Source organism: Aotus nancymaae, unplaced genomic scaffold (genome assembly GCF_030222135.1).
Source record: "Aotus nancymaae isolate 86718 unplaced genomic scaffold, 86718_ANA_hifiasm-v0.15.2.pri h1tg000095l, whole genome shotgun sequence".
In the NCBI taxonomy this organism is placed as follows: domain Eukaryota; kingdom Metazoa; phylum Chordata; class Mammalia; order Primates; family Aotidae; genus Aotus; species Aotus nancymaae.
In genome coordinates, this window is record NW_026988510.1 from 1,330,212 (window position 1) to 1,347,115 (window position 16,904).

The 16,904-nt window shown below is 61.3% G+C and overlaps 1 protein-coding gene across 1 annotated transcript in view; it reads left to right on the forward strand.

The window, feature by feature from the left end:
- The first annotated feature begins 5,659 nt into the window (after window positions 1-5,659).
- PIEZO1 (piezo type mechanosensitive ion channel component 1 (Er blood group)) overlaps window positions 5,660-16,904 on the forward strand; it is a 69,266-nt gene continuing 58,021 nt past the window's right edge. The window contains exon 1 of the mRNA XM_021671026.2: window positions 5,660-5,723. Coding sequence (XP_021526701.2) covers window positions 5,660-5,723 — 64 coding nt within the window. The remainder of the gene's footprint in view (window positions 5,724-16,904) is intronic.

Sequence of the window (16,904 nt, forward strand, 5' to 3'; positions counted from 1 at the left end):
CTGAGCTGGGGGCCAGGACTTTCTTCTCTTCACCCACCATGCTCCGCTCATCCCCACTGCGGCCCGGGGCAGCCAGCGATTCTGTGCCCTCCCGAGCAGGGCCCATGCAGCCACCGCCACTCCTCAGAGACCCTATGGGCCGAGCTTGGAGGGTGGGCAGATCCCGGTCCCATCCCCCCTGTGCCTGTCTCTGAAGCCCCGAGCGCTGCACTTACTTCACGAGCCCACGCAGGGCCGTGAGACCACAGGAGCTGCTGCAGGAGGGCCCTGGGTCCGTCTTCACTTGGAGCCCAGAGTCAGCCCGTCCTTCCCATCAGCCCATCCAGCTGGGCTCTGGTTTTACAGCCAAGGTGGGGGCAGTGAGAGCCAAGGATGAATCGGTGTCTCACCCCAGCTTCCTTGCTGCAGCTTGGAGCCCTCAGTACCCCCTCTGCTGCTGGTAGGGGTTTGTCACACAGCATCTGGCCACACTGCAGGGTCCTAATGCCAACCTTCTAACCCCCAGCTGGCTGCTGAGGTCAGCGGGCAGGTTCCGGGCCAGACTTCAAGCCACGGTGCCAGGCAGGTCCTCTGCTGACTTGTGTGCAGTAGCACCCTGCCGTGGGTGGAGGAAGAACGGCGCAGGGGCCTGCAGGTCGGCTCCCGGGGGGCAGGTGGGTGGGTGGGACACTTACTGGGGCCAGCCATGGGGGATGAGAGTGAGGGCTCCCCTGCCCTCCCTGTGGGATAGCATGGCATGTCATGTCTGCTAAGTACCTGAAGTCTGCGCCCTCCCAAAAGGCCTGCTCCATGAGGGCGTCTTGCTGGACCCTCCTCTGAGCAGCAGCAGGCAGGACCCTCGCTTCACAGGTGAAGAACGGACTGAGGCTCCTGGGGTTCGGTAGCTTGTCCAAGACCTCAAGGCAGCAAGGGGCACAGCTCCGGACACACTGCCCAGCTTCAGAGCTTCCCTGAGGACCAGGTCTGGCTCCCGCAGAGGCAGGCGGTGATGGCAGTGATCGAAGGCTTCCTCACTCCAGTGGGGCTGGGAAAGGGCAGAGGGATGGGGCGGGGGCAGGGAATCAGATGCACAAGCAGTGGGAACCTGTCTGCTGCCTGCCAAGCAAGGGCCTTTGGGAAGAAAGGGCCTTTGGCCTGTGTGGTCTGCAGAGCCCCCAGCTTGGTGCCCCGGCTAGGAGCAGCCCCTTAGAAGAACCAGGGACCCTCGGCAGGAGCAGGTGGGTGCTTGTGACCTGCTGATCAGTTCCTGTTCTTGGTTTCCAGGAAAGGGAGCCTGGGGAACTCAATGGGAACTCACTTACGGAAATAAAACAAGAAGTCCCCAAATCTCACAGTCCCTGGCCAGGAGTCAGGAAAGCAGTAAGCGGAAGACACAGAGACTGGGGTTGCCTCTGCGGAGGGATCCTGGCTGCGAGGGAGGCAGAGAGTTGACTGAAAATTGTTTCTGTTTTTTTGTTTGTTTGTTTGAGACGGAGTTTTACTCTTGTTGCCCAGGCTGGAGTACAATGGTGTGATCTCTGCTCACCACAACCTCCACCTCCCAGGTTTAAGTGATTCTTCTGCCTCAGCCTCCCGAGTAACTGGGATCACAGGCACGTGCCACCACACCCTGCTACTTTTTGTATTTTTAGTAGAGACGGGGTTTCTCCACGTTAGGCTGGTCTCGAACTCCTGACCTCAGGTGATCCGCTCACCTTGGCTTCCCAAACTGCTGGGATTACAGGCATGAGCCACCATGCCCGGCCTGAAAACTGTTTTAACCATGTAGATATTTCTTAAAATGGTCTATCATGGTAAAAATGCATAATATAAACATATTGTTTATAACATAGTGTCTACCTCCACTCTCCAGCTCCGTAGACAGTTCGTGTATGAAGAGCCACATGATGTGTTCCCTCTGTGCCTGGCTCCCTGCCCTCCGTGTCCTGTGCTCAGGGGCCATTCCATCCTCGTGCTGGCACAGTGGCTCACACCTGTGATCCCAGCACCTTGGGAGGCCAGGCAGGAGGATCGCTTGAGCGTGGGAGTTTGAGACCAGCCTGGGCAACATAGCAAGACCCATCTCTAAGAAAAAAAAAAAATTAGCTGAGCGTGATGGTGCATGCTTGCAGTCCCAGCAACTTGGGAGGCTGAGGTGGGAGGCTTCCTTGAGCCTGAGAGTTCCAGGCTACAATGAGCCATGATTTTACCACTGCACTCTAGCCTGGTAGCCTGTGTGACAGAATGAGACCCTGTCTTGCCACACACAAAAAAATTCATCCCTGTTGTAGTGTACGCCAGCGTTACATTTCCTTTTAAATAACATTGGATTTTATAATAGATCACATTTTGTTTATACATTCCATTAACAGATTCTGGGGGTGTTTCCTCTTAAAATTATTATTTATTATTTTGAGAGAGATAGTGCAATGGTGCCATCTCAGCTTGCTACAGCCTCCGCCTCCTCAGTTCAAGTGATTCTCCTGCCTCAGCCTCCCGAATAGCTGGGACTATAGGCATGTGCCACCACGCATGGTTAATTTTTGTATTTAGTAGAACGCCTGACCTCAAATGATCCACCCACCTCGGCTTCCCAAAGTGCTGGCATTACAGGTGTGAGCCACAGTGCCTGGCCAAAATGATTACTATTTTTTTGAGACAGGGTCTTGATCGACTGGCCAGGCCGGAGTGCAGTGGCAGCATCACGGCTCACTGCAGCCTCCACCTCCTGGGCTCTAGCAATTTCCTGCCTCAGCCTTCTAAGTAGCTGGGACCACAGGCAGGCACCACCACGCCTGGCTAATTTTTTATTTTTTGTAGAAACAGGGTCTCACTATGTCGTCCAGGGTGGTCTGCAACTCCTGGCCACAAGTCATCCTGCCTCAGCCTCCCAAAGTGCTGGGATTACAGGCGTGAGCCACCTCAGCCAGCCTAAAATTAATTTTTAAGTATAGACAAGTGATGATGGCTATATTATCGTTGGGGGAAGGTTACAACCTGCATGATAAAGCTCAAAGTCCCTCTGACCCTCCTGCCCTGACTTTTCCTCTCTCCCAAGGGGACGTGACCACTGTTACTCTCCCGACTAAATCACTGGCCGGGTGCGGTGGCTCTCGCCTGGAATCCCAGCAGTTTGGGAGGCCGAGGAGGCCTGGAGTTCAAGACCAGCCTTGCCAACACGCTGAAAGCTCGTCTTTAATAAAAATACACAAATAGGCCAGGTGTGGTGGCGCATGCCTGTAATCCCAGCTACTTGGGAGGCTGAGGCAGGAGAATAGCTTGAACTTGGGAGGTGGAGGTTGCAGTGAGCCGAAATCATGCCACTGCACTCCAGCCTGGGCAACAGAGCTAGACTTCATCTCAAAGAAATAAAATCTAATAAAAATAAAATTTAAAAAAATCACTGTGTTTTTTTTGAGATGGAGTCTCCCTCTGTTGCCAGGCAGAAGTGCAATGGCACGATCCTGGCTCACTGCAACCTCTGCCTCCTGGGTTCAAGCGATTCTCCTGCCTCAGACTTCCGAGTAGTTGGGATTGCAGGTGCTGGCCACCACACCCAGCTCATTTTTGTATTTTTAGTAATGACGGGGTTTTACCATGTTGGTCAGGCTGGTCTTGAACTCCTGACCTCAGGTGATCTGCCGGCCTCAGCCTCCCGAAGTGCTAGGATTACAGGCATGAGCCACCATGCCTGGCCAAATCACTGTTTCCAACAGCAAGGTAAGAAAGGGCCCCTGGCTGTGGGGCAGTGGGGCAGGAGTGATTTTGGACTTGGAATCTGGAAGGCGGGGTGCAAGGCTGGGCTATTCCTTTGGCAAATGGTTTCCCCTCTCTGGCCCTAACTCAACCACAGGGGTTGAGTTAGAACACGGTCCAAATTCCTGAACGGGCCATGGACTGGGCACAGGGGAGATGCCGCCAGACACACCACAGCTGCGGGACAGGCGGGCTCCCCCGCCCCTGCCCGCCCCAACTCTCCCTGCCTGGCAAGCAGAGATCTTTTTCTGAGTACTCGTCTCCATTTTGTTAATTTTATTTTGTGAATAAGTGAATTATGTATAAAGCAAAACATTAAAACAGCACCAAAGGGCATGGAAGACAGGTCTCCCACACACCCCGAGTGGGTGACGGTGGCTCTGAGCGCACCCGATTGCTTTTCATTTTCATTGTAACATTTTCAATGTTACAGAGAGTGACACTTGGAGAGAAAGCAAGTCAGTCTTTAAATACTAAACTTCCCATGAAAACCTCCATTTCTGGCTTTTTCTTTGAAATGGAGCTTTGTTCTTGCCCAGGCTGGAGTGCAGTGGCGTGATCTCGGCTCACTGCAACCTCTACCTCCCAGGTTCAAGTGATTCTTCTGCCTCAGCCTCCCGAATAGCTGGGATTATAGGCATGCACCACCAACCCAGGATAATATTTGAATTTTTAGTAGAGACGGGTTTTCACCATGTTGGCCAGGCTGGTCTTGAACTCGTGACCTCAAGGGATCCTTCCTCCTTGGCCTCCCAAAGTGCTGGGATTACAGGCCTGAGCCACTGCAACCGCCTCGCGGTTTTGTTTTGTTTTGTTTTAAGTTGGAGGGTGTAGGCTTGTGCTGGACTCTTGTGAGTTGCCAGTGCCTTGAGGCTCAGCGGCCACGGCCCCCCCAGACCCCAACCCCTCCTTCTGCAACTGAGTTTGGGAGCCATCGACTGAGCCCAATTAAACGGTGTAGAGCACCCCCCTCAAGGACAGACGAAGGCCAAGCTGAGGTGGCCTGGGTGAGGGCAGGTCTGGGTGAGGGTCCCAGGACACCCTGGGTTCAGACCCCGCCTCTCTGTCGCAGGGCGCCACGGCAGCAGGTGCACAGGCCGTGGCTCCTACTCTCACGGTCTCACGGCAGAGCGACCCCGGGAAAGCCGCCTGCGGTGGCCAGCGTGGCTGGGAGCAGCCCCCAAGCGGACCGCGGCACTGCTGGGGCCTCAGCATCCCGCGTGCTCCCTCCGGGACCAGCAGGCCCGGCCGCTGCGGGAACTGCGAGCCTCCCCACGGTCCCCAGGGGGCGCTGCGTGCTCGCGCCCCCGGGAGTAAAGCGAAAGTCCCTCGGGCACGCGGGGCGCAGTTGCGCGTGGGGCGCTGCCTGGCGGGGGGCCAGGCCCGGGGACCCTTTATTTAGCGCCCGGGCCCCAGCCCCGGCCCGGCCCAGGGAGAAGCGCGCCCGCCACCGCCAGGCACACTCGGGGCCGCGGGGCCAAGGCTGCGGGAGGGTGGGGGTCCGCTTGGGGCCAGCGCGGGTCGGGGGTCCCCAGGCGGCAGCGCAGGCCTGAGGGCGGACGGGCTGCGCGGGGCAGCGGAGGGGGTGCCTGGGCGCGCCGGGCCGTCGGGGCAGCGCGGAGGCGGGCACGCCGGGGAGGGCGGGCGGGGGCCGAGCTTATAAAGGCCCGCGGGCGGGGGAGGGCGGGAGCCGCCGTCCGGCCCAGCTCGGCCCCAGCGAGACGCGCGCTGCGCTCCGCCGAGGGGCAGGGCGGACGCCTGCGCGAGCGCGGGCCCGGCCGAGGAGGAGGAGGAGGAGGAAGAGGAGAAGGAGGCGCACGCGGGTCCCCGCGGGTCAGCCATGGCGCGCCGGTCCCGGGGCCCCCGCACCGCCCCATAGCGCCGCGGCGTCCGCGCGGTCCGGGCCGGGCCCTGGGCCCTCAGGATGGAGCCGCACGTGCTCGGCGCCGTCCTGTACTGGCTGCTGCTGCCCTGCGCGCTCCTGGCGGGTGAGTGGGGGCGGGAGGGGCCGCGTCTCGGCTCCCCACGGCCTGATCACCTGGAGACGCCGGCCGGGGCGGGCGGGCGCGGAGATTCCCCGGGACGCGCGGCCCGGGCGCCCGCATTCCTGAAGCATGAGTGCGCCAGGCGGCGGGGCTCGGGTCCCAGAGCCGGGCTGGAAGGGCGGCGGCGGGTGGGGGAGACGGCACCGCGCGCCCACGGGGGATAGCGAGGCTGGCGTCTCCGCCGGGGCCTGCGCAGAGGGGGCTGCCGGGCGAGGGGGTGTTTGCCCCGGCGGGAGGTGCCAGAGCGCTGTAGGGGGGAGCGCGAATCTCTTTTTCTCTTTCGTGTTTAAAAAAAACAAAAAACAAAAAAAGCGCAAACTTGCATCAGGACTTCCTGACCAATCTGTGAGAAGGCGGGCTTCCTGCCTGGAGCTGTTTAATTTGGAGCTTCCCGAGCCCAACTAGCGTCCGTGCCCAGGGCCCAGCCCCGCTTCCACCGCTGCACCCCCTCTGCCGGACTGAGGCGGTCCCATACTTTGGAAAAAAATAGTGTGGGTTCCTCCCTGCTCCTCCCTTGCCCTACTGGGCTCCGTTTCGCAGGGGCGGGGGCGGCCTCTGCCCTGGTGTGGGGGAGGGGACACCCCCGGAGGCTATGGCCTGGTGTCAGGGCGGGCAGGGGTCCCCAGTCCTGGCCTCGGGGTCCCCTGCTTGCTGGGCAGTGGTGCCCCTTTTGGGAAGCGCACCCGGGTGGCTTGGTCTCCACGGCTTGGCACCCCTACCCCTTCCCAACCCCTAGCCTACCCAGGACCCAGGGCGGTTCCCTCCTCCCGGGTGCGCTCCTCGTGTGCCTAAGCGGGAAAGCAATCAGATGAAATTAAACCTCGGGAAAGTGGGATGATTTGCAATGGGAGTCCGCTGTGTCCGTGGCAGGTGTGGGGTTTTGATTCTAAAAGCTCTTCCACAGCTGTTGCCAGCTTCAGGTGGGAGCTCGCCCAGCGCTAGCGTTAAGGATCTAGGGCCGCCTGCGTGAGGCTCCCGGACAGACTGCGTTTGGATTAAATAGCACAGAAAGGTGGTGACACTTGCGGACCGTTTTCTAGACAGGAATCAATGGAAACCGTCAGGGTTGGAGAGGAGAGGTTTTCAGCCCTGTGTGGACTGGGTGGCCTGGGACCTGCTGCCAGCACTGGGTCAGATGCGCCGTAAACAGGGCCTGGCTGCGTTCCTTCCTGTGCCTCAAAAACAAGCAGGACAGCCCGGCACAGAGGCAGAGTCTGCAGCTTACAGGCCTTAGAGAGGGAAACAGGAAAGCTTCTGAAACGTGCGGTTCACATGGAGCGTTCGCGTTTCCTCTTGTGTCTGAGTGGACTTGGGTGTCCTTCCTGCAGGGAACGTCACCTCTCAGACAGTGGCTGCTCCTTGAGCAGAGCTGGCAATGTTTTTCTTTAAAGGACCAGATAGTAAATATCTTCATGTCACAAAATGTGCTTCTTCCGGTGTTTTTTCCAGCCATTAAAAAATGTAAAAACCATTCTTAGCTCATGGGCTGTACTTAAACAGGTGTTGACCCAGATTCTGTGGCAGTGGTGACTGCTGACCCCTGAGCATTGGTCAGGGGCCTGGGTTCGTCTCCCTTCTCGATTGCCGTCCGCGTGGGGGATCCCGGGGAGGGATCTCGTTCTTCTTACTGTTGGCTTCCTGGGAGAGGAGGTCGAGGTAACCCAGGGGTCCTCACCCCAGCCCACGTGTCAGAGTTTCCTGTGACAGTTTTAAAAACTCTTGATGACTGACTCTCTGTATGGTACTTTCTGTAAACCTAAAACTGCCGCTAAATAAAGTCTATTAAGGTAAGAGACGCCGAATCCCAGGCCATCCCCCGCACTGATTCTGTGTCCGGGCATGGGGCATGGGGCGTGGGGCCTGGGCTTCAGTGCTTGTCTCAGGCGTCTGGGGGAGGTGGATGTGGAGCCAGCCAAGAGCCCGACCCGCCTGCTGGCTGGGACTCCTGAGTCAGGCTCTCTGGCCCTGGGGTGTGGGCAGCTCCGAGGGACGGTGGATGTGCGGGTTGAGCTGGCCTGACCGGAGGCGGGACACTGGCGTTCCTGTCTTCGGAGTGCCCCCCCCCCCCCCGCCCCGTCTCTGGCGAGCTTTGGCTGGAAGCAGTTAGTTCTACGGTGTTTTGGAAATGAATGAGGCCTTCAGAAGGCATTAGTCAGTGTGTGCCTGTGCTGGCTCAGACAGTGCCTGGTGAGGGTTTGAGTCATCCTGGGGTGCCTCTGGCCCCCACGCCCCTCCCCAAGTACACGATCATTACCCAGAAATCTGACAGAGCGCTGCCCTCGCCCACAGGGAGCAGGGGCCTCCTTCGACAGCATCACCTGCTCTTCCTGGAGCCTTGGGGGATCAGGGCCCAGCTCTTCTAGACAGATGGCAGCTCAGGGCTGGGTGCAGTGACTCGTACCTGTAGTCCCAGAGCTTCAGGAGCCCAGGGTGGGAGAATTGCTCGAGCCTAACCGTTCAAGACCAGCCTGGGCAACATAGAGAGACCCCCATCTCTGAAAAATATATATATATATTTTTTTGAGACGGAATTTTGCTCGTTACCCAGGCTGGAATGCAGTGGCGTGATCTCGGCTCACCGCAACCTCGCCTCCTGGGTTCAGGCAATTCTCCTGCCTCAGTCTCCTGAGTAGCTGGGATTACAGGCACGCGCCACCATGCCCAGCTAATTTTTTTGTATTAGTAGAGACGGGGTTTCACCATGTTGACCAGGATGGTCTCGATCTCTTGACCTCGTGATCCACCTGCCTCGCCCTCCCAAAGTGCTGGGATTACAGGCTTGAGCCACCGCGCCCGGCCCTGAAAAATATTGTTAAATGAACTGGGCATGGTGGTGGTGCACCTGTAGTCCCAGCTACTCAGGATGCCAAGGTGGGAGGATCGTTTGAGTCCAGGGTTGGTAAGCCATGACTGTGTCGCTGCACTCCAGCCTGGGTGACAGCCACTGTCTCAAAAAAAAGCGGGGGAGGCAGGACATTTATGATTCTGATAGAACGGGACTGCACCTCCTGCTCTATCTGTGGGACAACTAGACAGGGCTGCAGAAAGCCAGGTGGTGAGAGCGTAGCCGTGATGTGGCTAACTGTGGGACATGCACGTGGGCTGACAATATGGCTTCTGCTTTTCAGGGTGCCTCGTGGCATGGCCTAGGGGCACACCCACAGCCGGCAAGCTGGGCGTCATCTGTTTCAGGCTGATTGTCACTGAGAAGTGTCGCCAGTTAGCGTGGGGGATGCTTCCTCCTTTTTCAGACCATTGTCGCCATTGCAGTGTCACCAGCCGTGGGAGACAGCCCAGAAGACGTCTTTTTCTGCCTCAGGGATGTGAACACGGAGGCCTGGGGGACAGCAGACACTTGGTCACAGCACTCAGCAGTGCAGACCTGCCCGGCTCAGGATTGCAGTCACCCCTCGGAGGTCTGTGCTGGGGTCTCAGAGCCTGTGCAGAACCTTGGCCTGTCCCATCCGAGGATTCTGGAAAGAGCATAGGCGTGGTGGAGTGGGGTGGGGGCTGCTTTCCTCTGAGGCTTGGTGACCCCTTCTGAGCATCCGATTCCTGGCGTGGCAGAGGGGCACGCTCTGTCTTCATGCTGGGCCTGGAGGCTGAATGAGTCAGCAGGAGGGAGGGGGCCTGGCTCACGGCACCCAGGGCTGCAGGTGCGAGTGTGCATGTTTGGGGAAGGGGCAGGGACTGCCCAAGAGCTGACATGGGTCACGGCGGGTGGTCATCACGCAGGGGTTGCTGGCGCCCAGGACACCAAGCTCCAGCCCCAGCTGCCAGGGTCCCTCAGAGAGGAAGTGTCCTCTGGGGCGGGCGGGGGTGCCCCGGCTCTGATCCTGGCCCCAAGGCTGCTTCCTGGGGGGGGGGGGGGGGGTCTCTCCTATGCTGACTCAGCAGTGCATTTGCTCTCAGTGCTCAGAGACTGTGGGGGACACCGTGGGTCTCGGACTCTGCCTTCACGGCCTCGTCTGCCATCTGCAGCCTGCTCCTGAGATGGGGCCACCGCAGTCTGCAGGGTCCTGTGAGAGCCTCGTCATGCAGGAAGCCACTCTGGCCTCAGAAATCCCCTTTTCAATTCAACAAAATGTTGCTCTTGTGTTTAGCTATTTTAGAAATAGACAAGTAGATGTTTTTTACCCCCAAGACAGATGCTCACTCTGTCGCCCAGGCTGGAGTATAGTGGCATGATTTCAACTCACTGCAACCTTGGCCTCCAGGGCTGGAGCCATCCTCCTGCCTCAGCTTCCTGAGTAGCTGGGATTACAGGTGTGCACCACCACACCTGACTCATTTTTGTGTTTTTAGTAGAGACGGGGTTTCACCATGCTGGCCACGCTGGCCTTGAAGTCCTGACCTTAAGTGATCCACCTGCCTCAGCCTCCCAGCGTGCTGGGATTACAGGCGTGAGCCATCATGGCCACTGACAGTTAGACTTTTGCTTCTTTGTTTCTATATGCTTTTTCATCTGGTTCCAAGAAGGCAAATTTCCCCTTCCTTGTGGTAGAGAATCCTAGCTCAGAGAGCAGTTCAGAATCAGCACAGCATCCCACACACACCTCTGCGTGGACAGCCCCTTGCTGGGTGTCTGTCCTGTGTTCTGAAAGGCCTTGTGCCCAGCCACCGCCTGCCCCTCTCTGCCTTAGCCTGCCTTGAGGCCTGAGTCTCCTGGGTGGGTGTGGGGTGGGACCCCCTCCCGGCCCCGTGCGCATCCTCATCCCCACGCCTGCCTTCTGTGGGTGTGGGGCGGGACCCCCTCCCGGCCCCGTGCGCATCCTCATCCCCACGCCTGCCTTCTGTGGGTGTGGGGCGGGACCCCCTCCCGGCCCCGTGCGCATCCTCATCCCGCATCCTCATCCCCGCACCTGCCTTCTGTGGGTGTGGGGCAGGACCCCCTCCCGGCCCCGTGCGCATCCTCATCCCCGCACCTGCCTTCTGTGGGTGTGGGGCGGGACCCCCTCCCGGCCCCATGCGCATCCTCATCCCTCATCCTCATCCCCGCACCTGCCTTCTGTGGGTGTGGGGCGGGACCCCCTCCCGGCCCCATGCGCATCCTCATCCCTCATCCTCATCCCCGCACCTGCCTTCTGTGGGTGTGGGGCGGGACCCCCTCCCGGCCCCGTGCGCATCCTCATCCCGCATCCTCATCCCCGCACCTGCCTTCTGTGGGTGTGGGGCGGGACCCCCTCCCGGCCCCGTGCGCATCCTCATCCCCGCACCTGCCTTCTGTGGGTGTGGGGCGGGACCCCCTCCCGGCCCCGTGCGCATCCTCATCCCTCATCCTCATCCCCGCACCTGCCTTCTGTGGGTGTGGGGCGGGACCCCCTCCCGGCCCCGTGCGCATCCTCATCCCGCATCCTCATCCCCGCACCTGCCTTCTGTGGGTGTGGGGCAGGACCCCCTCCCGGCCCCGTGCGCATCCTCATCCCCGCACCTGCCTTCTGTGGGTGTGGGGCGGGACCCCCTCCCGGCCCCGTGTGCATCCTCATCCCTCATCCTCATCCCCGCACCTGCCTTCTGTGGGTGTGGGGCGGGACCCCCTCCCGGCCCCGTGCGCATCCTCATCCCGCATCCTCATCCCCGCACCTGCCTTCTGTGGGTGTGGGGCGGGACCCCCTCCCGGCCCCGTGCGCATCCTCATCCCCGCACCTGCCTTCTGTGGGTGTGGGGCGGGACCCCCTCCCGGCCCCGTGCGCATCCTCATCCCCGCACCTGCCTTCTGTGGGTGTGGGGCGGGACCCCCTCCAGGCCCCGTGCACATCCTCATCCCCGCACCTGCCTTCTGTGGGTGTGGGGCAGGACCCCCTCCCAGCCCCGTGCGCATCCTCATCCCCGCACCTGCCTTCTGTGGGTGTGGGGCGGGACCCCCTCCCGGCCCCGTGCGCATCCTCATCCCCGCACCTGCCTTCTGTGGGTGTGGGGCGGGACCCCCTCCCGGCCCCGTGCGCATCCTCATCCCCGCACCTGCCTTCTGTGGGTGTGGGGCGGGACCCCCTCCCGGCCCCGTGCGCATCCTCATCCTTGCACCTGCCTTCTGTGGGTGTGGGGCGGGACCCCCTCCCGGCCCCGTGCGCATCCTCGTCCTTGCACCTGCCTTCTGTGGGTGTGGGGCGGGACCCCCTCCTGGCCCCGTGCGCATCCTCATCCCCGCACCTGCCTTCTGTGGGTGTGGGGCGGGACCCCCTCCCGGCCCCGTGCGCATCCTCATCCCCGCACCTGCCTTCTGTCCTGCTCTGGAGCTTGGAGCTCCTCTGTCAGCCTCGGTGCAGCTGCTGAGCCTACTTTTTGGATTAGGACTCAGGGGTGAAGGAAGTTAATTCACACACCCAAGATCACACCGGTGGGAAGAACAGGCCTGGGGTGGAGGCTTCTTCTCCCCTTGGTGAGCGAGTCTCACACCTGCTGGCAGAGGCACCTGAGGAGAACTTGGGGTGCAGGGTCACTGATAGGACGGGGCGGGCAGAGGCTTGGCTGACTCGGTGGCAGCTTGTCGGCAGTAGCAGCCTCTGTCTTGCTCTGAACGTGCTGGGCCCTCACCCCACTCTCCAGGTCTGGGTTTCCTCCCCTGTAAGTGACACCATGAAAGCTTCACAGCCGCTTCCAAGTCTCAGGTCTCTCGGGTTTGGGATCTCACACCCAGGCTGGATGGGAGCACGGGGCAGGGGGCGGCCCTCCCCCAGGAAGGCCCAGACTTCCTCGCACAGTCATTGGGCCAGGAGACCCGGAACCCAGGCTTTCCCAGCTGTGCCGCAAGGCCCCGTGGCAAGGGGTCCGTTGGGCCTCCATGGAGCTGAGGGGAAGGGGCCTCTCACCACCTGGTCCCGGAGCACACAGGGCAGTTCCCAGGAGCATAGAGGCAGCTTGGGACCTGCAGGGCCGTCGGTCTCCCTCACGCTCCACACACTGCGTGTCCCCGGGGATGTCTACAGCCTGGCCATTCCCGTCCCCACCCCCCCACCCGCCGCAGATTCCTCTGCACACAGATTCATTCATGCGTCCTCTCATGCAGGTCCTGTGGGACTGAGCTCTGGGCAGCAGCCAGGAGTCCATGTTCTGGTTCAGGGCCAGGGAGGTGGGTGTGGGGGGGCTGGGGCCAGCCCGGAAAGGAGGCCCCGCATAGTTCTGGATGCACCATTGCTGTTTACGACAGTGCATAAACAGTGCTGAGCACAGGCAGGGAAAGAAAGGCCAGCAACTGTCAGGAAATGGGGCTCCCCGTGACCCAAAGTTGGGTCCCTGGCTGGGCACAGTGGCTCACACCTGTAATCCCAGCACTTTGGGAGGTTGAGGCAGGTGGATCACCTGAGGTCAGGAGTGTGAGACCAGCCTGGCCAACGTAGCAAAACTCCATCTCAACTAAAAATACAAAAATTAGCCGGGCACGGTGGCGGGCGCCTGTAATCCCAGCTACTTAGGAGGTTGAGGCAGGAGAATCGCTTGAACCCTGGAGGTAGAGGTTGCAGTGAGCCAAGATCGTGCCACTGCCCTCCAGCTTGGGCGATAGAGCGAGACCCCATCTCAAACAAAACAAAAAACAAAATGGGGTGCCCGGGATGAGATCCCCAACACCACCATCCAGGATGGCACCGAGGCCCCTCCCCAGCTGTGACCGTGCGGGCAGTGGTGGGCAGAGGAGCCCCTCAAGCGTGTGGGGCTGTGGGAGGTGCACTCGGGGGTGGGCTAGGAACCAGTCTGGCCACAGGTAGTGAGGCTGGAGGAGGAGGGGGCTGCGTGACGGCTCTGGGACCCCAGACCTGTGGTGTGTCCCGTACCAGGCCCTCTGCCTCCTGGGAGGAGCTGAGCTGGCGGCCTGCTGGATGGCGTGCTATGGGAGAGGGTGTTTCTGGGGTAATTCTAGGGTCCAGTCCTCCAGGAGGCGGCCGGCTGGAGGCCCCTGCAGAGCAGCGCTCCCCAGCTGAGGGGACTCGGGGCGGGGGGGCGGTTTGAGGCTGGATCCTCCCAACCCCCATTTTATTTATATTTAGTTTTAATTACACAAGTAATATATAAATACTTTTTAGTTAAAAAAGTGAAGTCTTAAATCAGATAAAATTCCCTTTTTAAACCTTTGAATCTGTCTCCCTTGTTCCCGGCGGGAGGCCGCTGGTGGGCTTGCCACGCGCCCCCTGTGCTCCCGCTCTGGGTCTCTCTGAGCTGGAATGGCCGCTTCCCCCGGTGCCTTCCCCGGGCCACAGCCTAGTGTGGGGGTGGCACGTGCCCTCCGTGTGGGGTCGCGCACTCGCCGCAGGCCAGATTTTTGCACATGTTCGTGTTTCTCCACGGTGGACGCTGGGCTGCAGAAACCCTGCCTGTGTGCAGGTGAGGATCTGGGGAGCTGCTGACCCTCCCGAGTGCCGGCTCTGAGGTGTGCGGTGGGCGGCCGTCCAGGCCAGGCCAGTCCCTGCTGGGCGCTGCCAGCGCCCCTTCGGCCGACGTGCGTGGCCACCCGATTCCCCGCTGTCGTCTCGGGAGCCTTTGCTGAGTGGGGTGGATCAATTTTTCGGGTGTGTTTTAGTAGCATAATTATAGGGAGTATTTCAGGCTGCCTCTGACGGGCCGGAGGGTTTGGCTGCAGGCTGTTTACCAGGCTCCAATCTGCACGCTATTTTTCTGTGGGTATATATAGCTGGGGCCGCTTCTCCTGCCTCAGCTTCAGGCTGAACAGGGACAGCGGCCGCCTCAGCCACCCCCTGTGGTTTCCTTTGCCGTGGATGGGTGGCTAAAATGGGCCAGGAAGAGTCAAGGGCAAGGCTGGCTCTGGGGCCACAGCTCTTACCCCCAAATGCAGGAGCGGGGCTCAGGCCATGCCCATCTGTGAGCCACGGGGGTCGGGGAGCGGCCTCAGGCAGGGGAGTCCTGTGGACCCCCGCAGTGCATGGGTGTGTTTGTCTGCCCTCCCTCCTGTGTGTCTAGAAGACTCCAGCCTAGGGAAAACAACGAAACTCAACTGTGACTTTGATTCCCAAGCCCGTAGGAGCCCCCCGAGGCCCGTGGCTGGGGCCATACAGGAGGGGGGAGGCCGGGTTTGGGCAGGCCGGCTGCCCAGGGGGACTCGAGGACCCCAGGTCTGGTCTTGGTCTCACTCACCTCCTGGCCTCCCCAAGGCCTGCTGTTTGCAGTCTGTCAGGTGGGACCCGCTCCCTGCCTCTGTGCGGGCCCCCCGCCTCTGTGCGGGCTCCCCGCCTCCTCTGTGCGGGCTCAGCCCCCCTCTGTGCGGGCCCCCTGCCTCTGTGCGGGCTCAGCCCCCCTCTGTGCGGGCCCCCTGCCTCTGTGCGGGCTCAGCCCCCCTCTGTGCGGGCCCCCTGCCTCTGTGCGGGCTCCCTGCCTCTGTGCGGGCTCAGCCCCCCTCTGTGCGGGCTCCCTGCCTCTGTGCGGGCTCCCTGCCTCTGTGCGGGCTCAGCCCCCCTCTGTGCGGGCCCCCTGCCTCTGTGCGGGCTCCCTGCCTCTGTGCGGGCTCAGCCCCCCTCTGTGCGGGCTCCCTGCCTCTGTGCGGGCTCCCTGCCTCTGTGCGGGCTCAGCCCCCCTCTGTGCGGGCCCCCTGCCTCTGTGCGGGCTCCCTGCCTCTGTGCCGGCTCCCTGCCTCTGTGCGGGCTCAGCCCCCCTCTGTGCGGGCTCCCTGCCTCTGTGCGGGCTCCCTGCCTCTGTGCGGGCTCAGCCCCCCTCTGTGCGGGCTCCCCGCCTCTGTGCAGGCTCCCTCATTTACTTGATTTCTGTTTATGGTTAAAGCACCTTTTAAAACAACACATCATTACAGCAACATGAAAGGGAGTTTTGAAAAGGGAAGCGATCGTCCTTCCCACGGCCCCTGCCTAAACACGGCTTTGCTTTACCTTCCCGTCTGTGGGCCGGTGGCAGTGAGGACCCCGACGTCGGCACCTGCAGGGTTCCCGCCCCACTTGCTTGACCTTCGTGTTCTCCCTCCTGGGAGGGTGCTCATCCTTGCGCTTTTCCTAAAAGAGCAGGTCCTCCAGGCACAGTGGCTCATGTTTATAATCCCAGCACTTTGGGAGGCCCAGGCAGGTGGATCCTGACGTCAGGAGTTCGAGACCAGCTACTCAGGAGGCGGAGGCAGGAGAATCGCTTGAACCCGGGAGGCGGAGGTTGCAGTGAGCTGAGATTGTACCACTGCACCCCAGCCTGGGGGACAGAGCGAGACTTGGTATCAGAAACAAAAAGAAAAAGCAAGTCCGAGGGCCTCTGGAGTCACCTGAGTCTGCCCTGTGGGGTGGGGGGCACACAGAGGCCAGGCCCGGCGCGGGGCCAGCTGGCCCGAGTCCCCTGAGAGAGTGCGGCTGGATGCAGGTTGCTGCCTTCCACAGAGTGACTTCCAGGATATAGGCCTTGTCTCTGTCCACTTAGGGAGCCAGGCGCTGTGGCCAGGGTGCCCTCTCCCTCCGGCTTCTCCAGCTCACCTGTCCCCCGGGCGTGGGACTGTGCACCGCTGCCCCCGCCTCGGTCAGCTCCCCCGGCCCCTGCAGCCCGTGCCTGTTCCCACAGCTGCCGCACTGTCTGGCCTAGACGGCCCCAGCCCCTGTGCTGCCCCTGCCCTCGGCGACATCCCACAGCCACGGGGGCCGTCCGAGCACGTCTAAGCTGCTGGCCTCCTTAGCAACACCTGAGCCTGCTCACCGCCCACCTTGAACAGCCTGACACCTCAGCCTGGTGCAGGCCCTTCCCTCCTTCCAGTCCCTGGCAAGAAGCGAGCCGGGCCCAGTTCTCCTGCCAGCTGGGGGTGGCAGGCACCCACGGTGTGCATACACATTTCCCTCTTGGGACGGACGGCGGCGGTGGCAGCGGCCGTGTTGCACACACGACGTGCAGGCTCAGGGCCGTGGGTGGCAGAGTGGCCGTCAGCAGCGGACTGGCTCGCCCCAAGCCAGGGTCCTGCCCCACAGTTCCGTCCCCAGCCCTGGCCCTGCCGGGGTCAGTCCCGGCGCTGAATCCCCTGCTCCGCCCTCCCCCTGTGTGAGAACCTCCAGCAGCTTCTCCTCCCCAGATGCCTGGAGCACACACGCTCGCCCTTCCCTCCCCTCCCAGATGTGCACAGAGGAGCTTCTCACACCGGCACAGCCAGCAGGGCCCTCCCAGGGGAGCTCAGTGCCTTAACTCAGCTGCCAGATCGCAGCC